Genomic DNA, 15,827 nt, shown 5'->3' with positions numbered 1-15,827 from the left:
TGAAAACAGTATACAGGACAGCAGAGAATCTCTTGCCACAGAGATCAAGGGACTAAGGAACAGTCACGAGGAGCTGAAAAACGCTTTAAACGAAATGCAAAACAAAATGGAAACCACAATGGCTCGGCTTGAAGAGGCAGAGGAGAGAATAGGTGAACTAGAAGATAAAGTTATGGAGAAAGAGGAAGCTGAAAGAAAGAGAGATAAAAAAATCCAGGAGTATGAGGGGAAAATTAGAGAACTAAGTGATACACTAAAAAGAAATAATATACGCATAATTGGTATCCCAGAGGAGGAAGAGAGAGGGAAAGGTGCTGAAGGGGTACTTGAAGAAATTATAGCTGAGAACTTCCCTGAACTGGGGAAGGAAAAAGCCATTGAAACCCAAGAGGCACAGAGAACTCCCTTCAGACGTAACTTGAATCGATCTTCTGCACGACATATCATAGTGAAACTGGCAAAATACAAGGATAAAGAGAAAATTCTGAAAGCAGCAAGGGATAAACGTGCCCTCACATATAAAGGGAGACCTATAAGACTCGTGACTGATCTCTCCTTTGAAACTTGGCAGGCCAGAAAGGCTTGGCACGATATCTTCAGTGTGCTAAACAGAAAAAATATGCAGCCGAGAATCCTTTATCCAGCAAGTCTGTCATTTAGAATAGAAGGAGAGATAAAGGTCTTCCCAAACAAACAAAAACTGAAGGAATTTGTCACCACGAAACCAGCCCTACAAGAGATCCTAAGGGGGATCCTGTGAGACAAAGTACCAGAGACATCACTACAAGCATAAAACATACAGACATCACAATGACTCTAAACCCGTATCTTTCTATAATAACGTAATGTAAATGGATTAAATGCGCCAACCAAAAGACATAGGGTATCAGAATGGATAAAAAAAACAAGACCCATCTATTTGCTGTCTACAAGAGACTCATTTTAGATCTGAGGACACCTTTAGATTGAGAGTGAGGGGATGGAGAACTATTTATCATGCTACTGGAAGCCAAAAGAAAGCTGGAGTAGCCATACTTATATCAGACAAACTAGACTTTAAATTAAAGGCAGTAACAAGAGATGAAGAAGGGCATTATATAATAATTACAGGGTCTATCCATCAGGAAGAGCTAACAATTATAAATGTCTATGCGCCAAATACCGGAGCCCCCAGATATATAAAAACAAACAAAAATAGTATATTCACAAAATTCATACATACTTTGGGGTTATATTCACTGTAACTGTGGACTTATGGTTTCTCACAGCCCTAAGGACAAGACTTGGAGTATTAAAAAAAATTGCAAATAACCGCAATCTCCAAGTTGCAGTCTCAAAGGTTGCAAAACAGTCTCTTCCACTAATACATGCAGTTTCTGAGAATTCAGGCCAAATACACCCAGCTTGTTCAGTGAGAAATATTCAGGAAGTTACCGTTGAAACGACTTACTGAGCTTGCTTTGTGGTTTTAGTTTCTGTAGTGAGGTTTTGAAGACTTACCACTTTTGGTTTTTATTTCATATTCTAATCACCTGACCTCTGAAGGTCTGGGGGAGTGGGTGGTGGTAAGAAATCCCCAGGACCGGGTAAGAAGTATATCAGAAACCAACACAGCTAAACTGAGGAACAAGGGACTCCTGGCACATTTTCATGTAAGCAGCAGAATTTCTTACCTGCTCTAAAGTATCTCTGCTACTAATTTTACAGTTAAGGTAAGATTGGGGCAAGGGTGGAGAAGATTTGCCAGTGGTCAGAATGTTTTAAAAACTTTCTATCCAGGATATGCAGCCGAAACCTGATGTGCACCATTAGATGTCATTAAAGACTAAATTGTGGTGTTGTAAGACAGGTGGCAGAGTTCCTCAAGCCCCAGCTATGTCTGCTTACTGATGGATTAGACATGTGCATGTGTGGGGACTAAACCGACAATCTGAAATGTCTTAACACTGTTTTCCTCCCTTTGCCACCTTAGGATCTATGGAGATCATAACTGCCACTTATGTTACCTTTGTCTTTTGATAAAACCTGATTAAGTTACCTCAAGCTGCAGCCTGAATGTTTGAAGAATTGTGACTGTATTATTTTTGTGAGAAAGAGAAATGAATGAGACGCAATGCAAACAGCTTGCTTACATTGTTAAAAATGGAAAAAAAAAATTGAAACTCGGAGTGAACAATTAAGAGGTTTAATGAAAACAGCTGCACATTTTTAGTCATAGTCTTGTACTTTGAAGGTGGATTTCTTCCTTTAGAAATAGTACTGGATTAATTGATTTTCACTTCTTGGCTCACACTCATTCCTTAAAGCTTTTTGTGCTAGGTTCTATTTCTACTACTCTATTGCCTCTACTATTATGGAATCACTTCAGTCCAGTTGCCCAACTTGACCCGTCCATAGTGTCTGGCAATTTTGATCGCTCCTTAGAACTCACACCTTTGAATTTCTTATCATGGCACATACTTCAGGCATCTCCTTCTTGTTTGATTTCCGCTTGTCTCCTTGCTAAGAGCTTTTCCTCCTCCTCCAAACTCAAACCAAAAACAACACAAAAGCAAAAAGCAACAATTACAAACAAAACCAACTAGACTTGTTTGGCTGAAAACAGATGGTTTCTTCTAGATACCTCATCACTTAGTACTTCTGAACTTTTTCTCCTATATTTCCTCACATTTTCCTTCTTTATACTTTTTCCCCATCTCCTGCAGCTCTCTTTTTTTAAGCTAGCAGTTATACTGGTACATACAACTATTTTATTTACTTCCATTTTTTCACAAACAGGCTAAGAGTGTTGAGTAGAAATGCCAGTATCATACAGATAGCCAGTTGTAGGGCTGGTACTGAAAATCAAGTCTGCCTTACTTCAAAGCCAAAATGTATATTTGTGTGTGTTTGTGTGCGTATCCATTCTTGCACTGTTTTTATTTACAAAAGTTTATGAGGCTCTAACAAAATTAAGAAGGATGCATCTCAGAGCACACATCACAGTTCGGGTTAGGGATGGCAAAACAATAGTTATATGTCGGTGTGAACACATTGAATTTGCAAAGATATTTTGGAGACTGGGCTCTCCTAAAGTATTAAGATGCCACCCAGATATCATTTGGGAGCAATGTGTAAAATACTTCTATTAATAGAAATACACAGTACTAAATTATTCCTCAGGAGTTCTCAATATTCAGACAAATCTACTCCCTCTCCCATGAGCGACATCATCCCAAAGCACAACAGCTTGTAAGCCTCCAACATCTGCAAACAGACTGATTGTGTATCTTCTGTTTTCCTAGATAATTGTTGTAGATCATCACTGCCAGTTCCCCATACCTTTGTAGTCTAAAAATGATTATGATCCCTGCTTTATACAAATCAGGCAACCAGAAATCTACAAATGTAAGGTACTAATACTGTATTGGATATATGTCAGAATGGAAAGAGACTTGGCATATGAGTCTGTAAAATCATGGAATCCCTCTCTGGGTTCAGGTTGGCCTGGGTATTTCCTGGCTTCCAAGTCCATGATGCTATCTCATTTGCAAAGGATCACCTATGATCTGCTCATAACCAGTTTGTTTTTATTTGTCACCTGAATAGTTTCCAGTGCATTAGCTATAAGGAAGAGGGAAGAAGGGGGTTTTATAATTTTTAAAAAGCAGTTTTACCACTGGCTAATAAGGGAATCCATAATTTTTCATTGCATGATTTTAGTGAAAGAAAAAGCCAAGCAGATGTTGGGTTTTTAGCTTCTGTAGTAAATAACCATGTCTACAATGGAAGAAAATTGCCCTTTATAAGGCAAAGCAGAAAAGCAAACATTTGCTTGAGTATCAGATAGCCTAAAATGCTTTAGCAGGAACTCTTCAGGTTAGAGGAATTGATGCCTAGAAGTTAGAAAATAAATGGTCAAGTATTCTTTAAGAAGTATTTTCACTTACTCCCTCATTCATAAAACAATTATGCACTGAAGTTTTGGTTGAAGGCACTACTATAGCTATACAAAAAAATTCCTTGAAAGTACAGCTACAAGTAAACAATTATGATTTGTTAGTGCTACATAATGACATGGCAAGATTTAACATAATATGGTTTGACTAGACATAGCCCTAAATGAGAGTGAAGCAAGCTGATAAAGGCCAAGCAAGCGTAATATGGCAAATAGTGGTCCTAAAGATTCAATCTAAGGATTCACGGAGGTAAAAACTAAGAAACATAAGTAAGCCAGAAACCAAAGGGAAGGAGTCAGATTTAAACTAGTCAGTAGGTAAAACTCATGAAATGGATTTCCTTATGCCCATTAAACATTTAAGAACCAATGGGGCAGCCTATAATATAGTCCTCCTTAGGGCCTACAGCTTTTTTACTCTGACCCTCTTGGCTGTCCTTTTTTCAAAACTTTCTTCAGAAACTGAGGCCATTTGGGGAAGCAGTACGTCACCAAGTTCAAAAAGTAAAATGACCTTCTCTTCGGTAAGACTGGATATTTCAGTCCATCTCATCTCTTCCCTTGCAGACCAGGGAACATGGCCTCAGAGATCCGCATGCCGGCCCCAGTGTGCCTCATTGAGAACACTGAAGGGCAACTGGTGGTTAATCAGGAAGCTTTGGAGATCCTGTCGGCCACCAAGAATCCTCTCGTGGTGGTGGCTATTGTGGGCCTCTACCGCACAGGCAAATCCTACCTGATGAACAAGCTGGCTGGGAAGAACAAGGGTGAGTGGCGCCAAAAAGCTCCGCCGAGTCCCTTCTGTCCACCTACACTGCCTGCATTGAATGTGGTGATGTAAGGACGGGAAGTTAGAGAACGCGGAGGAATATTGAAAACTGATGTTTGGGTCATAGCTGGCTAATTATGTCCCGAGAAACAAAGGCAGAGGTCTTTTTCTGACATATCACCTCTTTTTTTCCCCTTAGTATTGCCTTGGGAAAAACATACTTTCCAATCTTAAGGAGTAAGACGTCAATAAAATAATTTTTTATTGTTTTTAAAATTTTAGTTTTTGGGAGAGGGAGAGAGAGAGCACAAACAGGGGTGAGGGGCAAAGGAAGGGGGGAGGGAGAGAGGGAGAGGGAGAGGGAGAGAATCTTAAGCAGGCTCCACACTCAGCACAGAGCCCAATGTGGGGCTCAATCCCACAACACTGGGATCATGACCTGAGTGGAAATCAAGAGTTGAACATTCAACCAACTGAGACATCCAGGTGCCCCAATAAAATAATTTCTATATATGCAATTATAAACTATTAAAATTTTAGCAGCATGACATTCTTGTAAAAAGGAAAAACATCAAATTTCCAACCTATGATATTTGATATTTTAATTTTTCCATTCCTCTATTCTAATTCAGATCAATATTGGTTATAGTTTTTGACGTGTCCTCATCTTGAATTTCTTAAACCCAAGTTCAGTTGTCAAGAAGGTCTCCAACTGGCAGATCCCCTCCTCTATTACAACCTCTCCCCTACCCCTTGCAGGCTTCTCTATTGGATCTACAGTGCAGTCTCACACCAAAGGAATCTGGATGTGGTGTATGCCTCATCCCAAGAAGCCAGACCACACCCTAGTTCTTCTGGACACAGAGGGTCTAGGAGATGTAGAGAAGGTAAGGAACAGGAATCCCTTTTGATTCCTCCCCACCTCTGAACATTCTTTACACAGGGAGGTTTTATGTTTTGTTTTGTTTTTCTAAATTTGTACTTCTACTTGACGGAGTATACCTTTTTTTCCTTTTCTATTATTTTTAATAGTCAAGACTTGGAAATCTCAGATGAGAAAAATATATTTATAAGCCAGAATCATGACTGGGACAAGACACTAAAATATGGAGTTAGGAAGTTAACTGAAATACGGAAAAGATGATACAAATAAAACCACTGTCCTAAGTCTGATCCTGCAGAGAAGAGTGATTAGGAGTGAGCTCTGGGTCAGAGGATCTTGGATTCAAATCAGGGTTCTGGCACTTGTAGCTCTCTGACTTTGACAAGCAAAACTCCCCCAAATCTTTTATTTCCTCTTTGGTCTTATCCAACTTAACATTTGAACAGTAGACACATGGACTTTTTTCCAGTTCTATGCTGGTATTTAACAACCAGCCCACTGAGTGGGCGGGGGGGGGGGGGGGGGGGGGGGGGCCTTGACTGGTAGCACCTGCCAGTTTTCTAAATACTCCCATCATGGCTGATTCCAACAAACTGCAGGTTCAGAATAGATGTATACAGTTAGCTCCTGTGACCTAGTAAGAACTGGCTCTAGCACATAACTGAATCTTTCCCTTGAACTTCCCTAGTCTTTTATGTTTTCATTTTGCTTTTGATTTATCACAAAATCAAAACAGTCACCTCATTTTGTGCTTTAGTTTTTCTCATCTATAACAATTGGAGATAGTAGTTATAAAGCTATCTTATGGCACTGTTTTGAGTATTGGATAAGATCAGTAATATGAATTAGTGTGTGTTTTTAAATTCTTTTTTAAAAAATATTTATTCATTCTGAGAGAGATAGCACACACAGGGGAGGAGCAGAGACAGACGAAGACAGAATCCCAAGCGGGGCCACACTGTCAACATGAAGCCTGATGTGGAGCTCAAACTCATGAACTGTGAGATCATGATCTGAGCCAAAATCAAGAGTTGGGACACTTAACTGACTGAGTCACCCAGGCATTCCTGAATTACTGTGCATTGTACTGTAATAACTAGTCAATAAAATAAATAACTAGTCAATAAAATAGATACATGCATGTGTGTACAGGCCAAATTTGTTTTACACAATTGAAAATCTTGATTTTTTTAATGCCAGTATAATTAATGTATACTGTTATATTAGTTTCAGGTGTTGAATCAGAGATTCAACAATTCTATACATTACTCAGTGCACATCACTATATGATGTGATCAACAATAATGTATACTGTTATATTAGTTTCAGGTGTTGAATCAGAGATTCAACAATTCTATACATTACTCAGTGCTCATCACTATAAGTGTACTCTTAGTCCTCTTCAGCTATTTCATCCATCTACCCACCCACCCACCTCCCCTCTGGTAACCTTCTGTTTGTTCTCTATAGTTAAGAGTCTGGTTTTTATTTTTGTCTCTTTTTTCTTTGTTTTATTTCTTAAATTCCACATGAGTGAAATCATATGTCTTTATGAAATTATTTAAGAAATTACTTGTCTTTCTCTGACTGACTTATTTCACTTAGCATTATATCCTCTAGATCCACGTTGTTGCAAATGGCAAGAATTCATTCTTTTTTTACAGATGAGTAATGTTCCGTTGTATATAAATTCCACATATTCTTTATCCATTCATCTATCAACACTTGAGGAGCTTCCATATTTTGGCTACTGTAAATAATGTCACACTAAACATGGGGTGCATATATCTTTTCAAATTAGTTTCTTTTGTATTATTTGGGTAAATACCCAATAATAGAATCACTAGATCATATGGTAATTCTATTTTTAACTTTTTTTTAATGTTTATTTGTTTTTGAGATAGAGACAGAGAGACGAAGCATGAGCAGGGGAAGGGCAGAGAGAGGGAGACACAGAATTTGAAGCTGGCTCCAGGCTCTGAGCTGTCAGCACAGAGCCCAACGTGAGGCTCAGACTCACAAACCATGAGATTATGACTGGAGCCGACGTCAAATGCTTAACCAATGAGCCACCCAGGCATTCCTCTATTTTTAACTTAAAAAAATTTTTTAATGTTTATTTATTTTTGAGAGACAGAGAGACAGAGCATGAGCAGGGGAAGAGCAGAGAGAGAGGGAGACACAGAATTTGAAGCAGGCTCCAGGCTCTGAGCTGTCAGCACAGAGCCCGACACGGGGCTTGAACTCACAAACTGTGAGATCATGACCTGAGCCGAAGTCCGACGCTTAACCAACTAAGTCACCCAGGCTCCCCTATTTTTAACTTTTTAAGGAATCTCCATACTTTTTTCCACAATAGTTGCACCAGTTTGCATTCCCATCAACAGTGTACAAGGGTTCCTTTTTCTCCACATCCTCACCAATACTTGTTTTTGTGTTTTTGATGTAAATCTTGATTTTAAGTATTCTAGTTACTCCACAAACTTTGACTATCCATTTTTCAAATACCTAACTAGTTATAAAAGGAACTGATGAATTAAAAATATATGGTTCTGTATAAAAATTATCAATGTTAATAGAACTATTCTATTCAAAGTTCATATGTTTCTCACAATCATTTTTGTTTGTCTTGTTTAACATTTGTAGGTCAAGGGACTATTTTTAATGATTGCTCATCTGGGAATACCATGAGACATGACTTAAATTTGTTCTTCTAGGGTGACAAGAAGAATGATACCCAGATATTTGCACTGGCAATACTACTGAGTAGTACCTTTGTATACAATACTATGAACAAAATTGACCAGAGGGCTATGGACTTGTTGCAGTATCCTTTTGTGGTCCAAGATGGCACCAAAGCCAGAGAGAACTCTATTCACCAGTTGTGTTTGTGAGTCTTTGTGAATCAAACACAAAAATGAAAACATAATAAGTGTTAAGGTACAAGAAAAAGAGTCCTTATATTTACAAATGAAATGAGGAGTTGGTTAAGACCCAAAGGGGAAATAAAAGCATAGGGAGACATGGAATTAAATATGGGCTTAAAGTAGTCCTATATCCATGAGTTTTCCTTAACTGCATCCCAGCTATGTGACAGAACTGTCAAATCTGCTCTGGACAGTATCCTCACCTGATCTTGATGGGGTTGAAGATACAACTAACTTTGCTAACTTCTATCCAGACTTAGTGTGGACTCTGAGAGATTTCTACCTAGACCTAGAAATAGACGGGCAACTTATCACAGCAGATGAATACCTGGAGAAATCACTGAAGCTAAAGGAAGGTAACAGGGACTTCAGTTTTGGGAAGAGAGAGAGAGAATTAATACAAGAAATTACCTCTCATGTATAGGCAGTTAAATTCATTGTCACCTGGCTAAACTACCAAATAAATATTAATTTATAGTGAACTAATAGACTCATCAATATTAAACTGTATTACTCCTCTGTTCTTGGAGCAAATTTTCTTTTCCTTTCCCTGATTAGTTACCTTTTAGCTTTTTGCCTAGGTTCTGTGAACATGTATTGAAATAATCAGGTGGAAGGCACACTTAATTGAAGAGAATAAATTAACACAAATGTTAATATTATACTAAATGAATCCTACTTTTCCTTCCCCAGGCACCGATAAAAGCCTTCAAAATTTCAATTTGCCCCGTCTATGTATAAAAGAATTCTTTCCAATAAGGAAATGCTTTATCTTTGACTCTCCTGCTCACTGGAAGAAGTTTGCCCAGCTTGAGACACTGCGTAATGATGAGCTGGATCCTGATTTTGTGCAACAAGTGGCAGCATTCTGTTCCTACATCTTCAACCGTTCCAAGACTAAGACTCTTTCAGGAGGCATCAAGGTCAATGGACCCCGTGAGTACCTTTTTTAGGTTTTTCCTTCAATTCAACATATAGAATAGGGTACTGTTAAAAGTTTCTCCTTCCATTGTCAATGTTGAAAATGCATTTCACGAAATTCCAGTGGGTACCAAAAATATTTCTAGTCCGTTTTTAGTAATGCCTCCAAAGTAGAACAAAATAGAAACGTACCCTGAAAAAAAGGTCAAGGTAAAGAAGTTCTCCCCATAAGTGGTCCACCATTGAACTAGACTAACCCACATGGGTTGGCATCATTTGTTTCACCAATAGAGCACATTATATATCACAGCCTTTGGGAGACACAAGATGAGGATATATTCTCTGTAGAAATGAAGTAAGCTCACATAAACATTAAACAGAGGCCCAGGTTGTCTAGAACCCTAAAAGAAATCTAAGCAGAATTTTAGGTCCAGTTTCTCCTACAATCTGTACGTCTCAGAAGTCTGTAAATTATTACTGCACTCTGGAAGGAAGTTGAGTGCAAACAAAAGTATGCAAAGGACAAGGGAGACAAACAGGAAAGTTCCAACAAAGGGTAGAGGAGACGTAATCTAATGTGCTTACTTTGTGCTTTTCTAGAGCAGGATAACACTCATGCCAGCTTTACATACTGAAGTGAAAAACTGAAGGTAATTCTGAAGAGAATAGAAACCTGAGGAAGAGGGAAATAAAGGGAAGAGTAAAGAGGCAAAAGGCCCATAGCCTTCTAATCAAATGAAAATGCCTAACTTTATATAACCGTTTTCTCATTCCACAATGGGAAAAAGATGAAATGTGGATGATCACACACATCTTAAGTCTTCCCCTTTGAATACTTTCTTTTCAATCTTTTTTTTTGTTTTTTTAAAATTTTTTTTCAACGTTTTTTATTTATTTTTGGGACAGAGAGAGACAGAGCATGAACAGGGGAGGGGCAGAGAGAGAGGGAGACACAGAATCGGAAACAGGCTCCAGGCTCCGATCCATCAGCCCAGAGCCTGATGCGGGGCTCGAACTCACGGACCGCGAGATCGTGACCTGGCTGAAGTCGGACACTTAACCGACTGCGCCACCCAGGCGCCCTCTTTTCAATCTTAAAAAGAACAATCTTGCTTCTTGGTCACATAATTTCCCAAAGGAACTTATTTGGGCCACACGAACAGTGTGCAGAATGCTAAGAAAATGCAGGCAATGTGTTGGGAAATTAACATGCACAGAATTACCCAGTGTGCCACATGCCCTCTTTCTTGCAAATAATATAAGCATCTCTTCTCCCTGTGAAGATCTGAAGAGCCTAGTGCAGACCTGTGTTAATGCCATCAGCCGTGGGGATCTGCCCTACATGGAGAACTCAGTTGTGGCCTTGGCCCAGATCAAGAACTCAGCAGCAGTGAAAAAGGCCATTGCCCACTATGACCAGCAGATGGACCAGAAGGTGCAGCTGCCCACAGAAACTCTCTCTGAGCTCCTGGACCTACACGGGGCCTGTGAAAGGGAGGCCACAGAAATCTTCATGAAGAACTCTTTCAAGGATGTGAACCAAAAGTTCCAGAAGCAATTAGAGGTAATTATCTTTTTCCCCCCTCTAGTTCATGGGACTTATGAGCCATAAGAGGCAAAGTTGATTTTTATTGCTATGAAAGGCAAACAGGGGATGAATGATGAAAAGCAATCCTCACTAGACTGAAAAAATAATAATTACCACTTCTGTGATCAAGTTATCACTGTTATTCTGAAAACAAACAAACATGTGACTACTCTGGGCCTTACAGATTCTGAAGCTTCCACATACACACAACCCACCTTACCACGTTACACCTATGTAGAGTCATCTTTTCCCTTAAAACATTTTATGCATAAGGTATTCATTAGCTTTCCTTTTTTTATTAAATAAGCATACAGGATTGCCAAATGGGCCTACTAAAAGATTATGTCTCCAGGTTTAATAGCACATACTATATCATTCCAGCCAGGTATTGCATTCCCCTTACTCACTGGTAACCCCAGAAATGTTGTCAAATAGTAGGTTGCATTTAAAATTAAGGCTTGAGGCTAGAGATCTGTAGTCTAAAGACATCCAAAGCAGAAATAGCAAAAGAAAGAGGTTTTAGGGGATTCCATACACAAAAGCAAAGTAATTTTTCTACAGTGTATCATCTTTAGAACCTTTCTAGGTTTTGGTGGGAAGGATATAGTCTTACTTGTAGTCCTCCAGTTTCTAGAAAAAATATAAAGATTCTTCTTGAGAACCATTTCTAGAAATGCTGAAGTGCTGCTAACAGTTTTTCCATGGCCGCTTATCCCTTTGAAGACTCTGCTAGAAGCCAGAAAGGATGACTTTTGTAACCAGAACATGGAGGCATCATGGAACCGTTGCTCAGCTTTACTTCAGGCTATATTTGGTCCTCTAGAAAATGAGGTGACGCAGGGGATTTATTCAAAGCCAGGAGGACATTTTCTCTTCATTCAGAAGACAGAAGAGCTGAAAGCAAGGTACTATCAGCAGCCCAGGAAAGGAATGCAGGTATTCTGAGTTTTATCTATCAATTGCAGGAAAGTGTTAAGGGGCTTCTTTCAAAAATCAATGAGGACAGGAAGGAAGTATTTACACTCTAATCATAGCTGTGGAATTAAACTGAAGTATGTCACCATACTCACCAGACTTTTATTGCAACCATGAACATTCACTGTAATGAAGGGACTGTCTTGGTTACATGGCACAGAATCCCAATAATCGAAGCTAGCTTGAGAAAAAATGGTAATTCCTTGGCTCACTTAAACTAAAAGCAAGACATTTAAATGTCGTTGCAAGTATAGCTATGTTCAGGAGTTGAAACAGTGTCATAGATTTCCCCCCTTCCTTCTTTCTTTTCAATCTCCACTTCAGTTTTTTGTTCTGTTTTCCTTACTATTGGTTTCATTCTCAGGCAGGCTCACCCCGCATGGCAGCAGGGTGACACCAACAGTTCCAAGCATAACTAGTCTTTCGTGCCTTCAGTCTCAGGAGAGAGTATATTTGCCCAGCATCCGTACCCGCCTCTAACACATCCGCGTGTTATTTCCCCACCTGTACCCAAATTCTTTGCACCTAGTGGCCTTGGATGCTCTGATTGGCCAGCCCAGGGCTTGTACCCACCCCTGTGACAGAAGAGACTTGACTGGCAGTTTTACCAAGTATGGGGCTGAGCACTTACGTGAAGGAAAAGATCCTGGGACAAAAAAGAAATAAAGGCTTGTAACATTCCTTGTCACGGTTTCCTACTTCTAACTACATGTTTTTGGGGTTCCTAGGCTGAGAAAGCTCTGCAGAAATATTTGCAGTCCAAACAGTCTACAAGTGATACCATCCTACAGACAGACCTGGCTCTCACAGTGAGGCAAAAGGTGATAGAAGGTGAGACAAAAACGAAGGAGATGCAAGACAGACATTTCTACAGATTTTAACTTAATTTCGCCTGGTTCACCTGCGATCAGAAAACTGGAGCAAGAATGCCAAAGATGATTCCTAAATGTGAACAGGGCACATACAGTCAGCTGCAATATGGTTTCCTGGAAGGGAAACACAGTTCCAGGCAATCACAAGAGTGGGAAGCAGAAGGAAGAGGCCCTTTAATCCTAGAGAGGGTTGTCATTTTCTTTTTTCCTCAGAGGCACGTATGAAAGCAGAGGCTGCAAGGATTGAAGCACAAAGGTTGGAGGCAATTCAAAGGTATAACCAGCAAGTGATGGAGCAAAGGCAGCGACTCCATCTGGAACAAGTGAGACAAATGGAAATGTTCCAAGAGTACCAGTTAAGACAACAGCAGAGGGTCCTGCAACTTCGATTCCAGGTATTCATCAATTATTGCATCTCAGGGTTTTCTCACATCTCCCCTCCCTGTATTGATGAGAGCAGGAAGCAGTGACAAAGGGGAGGGGCAGCATAGTATTATGGCTCAGGACAAGGACTCTGGAGTTAAATATCCCAGGTATGAATCCCAGCTCCCACCTCCTAAATATATGTTCTGTGCCTCGGTTTCCTCTTGTGGAAAACAGAGACAGTAATAATACCCACTTGATAGGGTTATTTTGATAATTAAGTGAGAACATTTGCGTTTTGAACTGTGCATGGCCCAGAATAAGCACTAATATGTGTGAAACGCCCAGGAGCTTTCTAACCCCTGGTAATTAGCACTTGTTTGTTTTTGTTGCTGTTGGTATCTTGGTCATTGCTCTAGACAGTCTTCTTTGGTTGTGATTACCTTATTAAATTAATTCATCTTTTTGTGTCTATGCCATGTCCTTGCCTTAATCATCACTGGTTCTGAAGGCCTTTACTTGTAGTTTGTTTCATTCAGTCCTTTACTATTATCATTGCTCACAAAGCAGTAGCGCCTATTTATTTCGCACTATACAAAGCACTTTGCATTCATGCTCTCACCTATCCTGTTCATTGCGAAGCGCAAGTATTAGGTCCCTATTTCTGCAATGAGAAAAATGAAGTTCCAAAGAGAGAGAACACAATGTCAATATCGACTCAGCAAGTTACCTAAACTGCCTTCCCAGAGAGGAGGATCTGCAATGGTTTGTTTCTGCAAACCTGGTAGAAAAATCTTAGGTGAATACTCTTCCGAGACAACACTTCCCCAGGGTGGCCCGTCGACCAGCAGGTCCCAGTTTCCCAGGCACAAGCTCCAAGACCTCTTGAGATTACAGTTCTGCACTGAAGGGCGGTATAGTCAACCTGACGCTCTTGGTCCCCTCGCTCTCCTTGTACTTCTGCCCCGTAACTGTGAAGACCTAGAAAAAATTGCCTCATCAGAGACTCAGACTCCTCGCGTGATTGTAGAGATCACCTACACACCCTCCTACACACCTACACACCCTCCTCTGCAAGCTAGAGCTGACATTCCTCTCTGTATAGATGAGAATTAAAGTTGAGGTGTGACAAAGATCACCTGAGGAGGATGTATAAAATAAGGGGACAAGGAGGAGGGGGCCTCAGGGTATATTTCTTGGGACACCAATATTTCAGGGATCGGGAGATGATGTTCCTGGAACTAGAGAGAGAGGTATGGGAGAGGGATTAGACAATAGGAGACCAAGAATGAGAAATGCACATGAATGGGAAAGAATTCAGGGACTGTCTTCAGTTATTTACTGATGGATTAAAATAAACAAAGAAAAATCAATGATTTGGGCTTTTTCCCCTCAAGTGATCTGGACATGAGTGTCTGCTAAACTCAATTGTTTTACTTATCACTCTTTAGGAACAGACCGTAAATCTCAATAGGGAAATCGAAGATGAACGCAGAAGACTTCACAACGAAATCCAGGATCTCCAGAGGAATATTGTCTCACAAGATGATACATGCATCTTACTTTAAAGAGCTAAACATCAGAACTTTCCTCATTCACTTTCACTAAAGAGAAAAAAGAATGAGAAACTATAGAACTTGGGACAATCACCACTTAAATAAACTTCATAATTATTGTATCAAACTTTTGTACAGTTATATAGTTGCAAGGCTTGTAATTAGTAAAATGTACATTTCAATAATTCCATAGTTTAATTGATTATTGCTTCCTTAAAGAGACTGTGAATTGTGTAATAAGGGAATTTTATCAATGTCTCTATTTGGGGTGATACTGGGTTGGTTCCATCAGGGAAAACTTTGTCTTATAACTCAAATTCATCCCTCCAATTTTCCATTTTTGCATTGGGGGGATTAGAAGTGGCCTAAGGGGTGTTACTCACAATGAGCTAAGTCAAGTAGAATTTGGCCAAAGTCATGGGCTGAGTTGAGTATCACCCCTGCCAAGTGGTCTTATGCTGGATGTCATCAGAGGGAGGCACCAATGGTAAGGACAACTAACCTCGCTTCTTAGGGAAATAATGTATGGTTCTCAAGTGCGTGTAGGCTCTAGGGGCAATGATGTGAATCCTAGGTACAGTTAGTAAACAGTCTGCTTAGATTTTAAGCTGAAAAAAAAAAAACCCACATGGTAATAAAATAGGGGTACTCCAGAAGATGGAAAGAACTACCAGTATAGAAACTATGCCATAAGCTGAGGGCTAAATAAGACTTTTCTTTGTTCATCCTCACAAAGGGCATAACTTAAATAGGACAATTTATATCATGAGGCAATTTATATTAGACTTAATGACTGTGTGTCACATGTTTATAATCCTTTAAGGCCTATAAATAAAAGGTATATGGAATGCTAGATAAGGTGTCAAAAAATCTGATGGGGATCATTTAATTTTATGCTTACCTTAGTGCTTAAGTTAAATCATTATAATTTTTTGCAATAACATATAAAAGCCTACTGATTTTTTTCTAAAATTATGGATTGTGTAAACATTTGTTCGCATATATTTTTAACTATAAATAACGATTAAATTTTTCA

General features: G+C 39.5%; 1 protein-coding gene across 2 annotated transcripts; it reads left to right on the top strand.

Annotated features, from left to right (window-relative positions):
- The first annotated feature begins 1,577 nt into the window (after positions 1-1,577).
- Positions 1,578-14,822, top strand: GBP5 (guanylate binding protein 5). Of its 2 annotated transcripts, none has more exons than XM_007079146.3 (11): positions 1,578-1,712; positions 4,505-4,704; positions 5,466-5,593; positions 8,307-8,416; positions 8,676-8,872; positions 9,210-9,452; positions 10,721-11,001; positions 11,749-11,961; positions 12,729-12,831; positions 13,086-13,267; positions 14,687-14,822. In XM_007079146.3, exons 2-11 carry the CDS (start codon positions 4,515-4,517, stop codon positions 14,801-14,803), a joined length of 1,764 nt encoding a protein of 587 aa, XP_007079208.2. In that variant the 5' UTR covers positions 1,578-1,712; positions 4,505-4,514; the 3' UTR covers positions 14,804-14,822. The 2 variants fall into 2 exon arrangements, with proteins under 2 accessions (XP_007079208.2, XP_007079209.2); XM_007079147.3 differs by having other exon boundaries at positions 1,610-1,652.
- Positions 14,823-15,827: the final 1,005 nt, after the last annotated feature.

The sequence above is a fragment of the Panthera tigris genome, chromosome C1 (genome assembly GCF_018350195.1).
Source record: "Panthera tigris isolate Pti1 chromosome C1, P.tigris_Pti1_mat1.1, whole genome shotgun sequence".
Classification (NCBI taxonomy): Eukaryota; Metazoa; Chordata; class Mammalia; order Carnivora; family Felidae; genus Panthera; species Panthera tigris.
The sequence above is the reverse complement of the archived record's forward strand: the minus strand, read 5'-3'. Positions and strand labels throughout refer to the sequence as shown.

Bases quoted from the DNA above. Each gene is read 5' to 3' on its own strand.
- GBP5 (XM_007079146.3), top strand. From the start codon at position 4,515: ATGGCCTCAGAGATCCGCATGCCGGCCCCAGTGTGCCTCATTGAGAAC. The intron at 4,705-5,465 runs GTGAGTGGCGCC...TACCCCTTGCAG, and splicing joins GCTGGCTGGGAAGAACAAGG to GCTTCTCTATTGGATCTACA. The intron at 8,873-9,209 runs GTAACAGGGACT...TTCCTTCCCCAG, and splicing joins ATCACTGAAGCTAAAGGAAG to GCACCGATAAAAGCCTTCAA.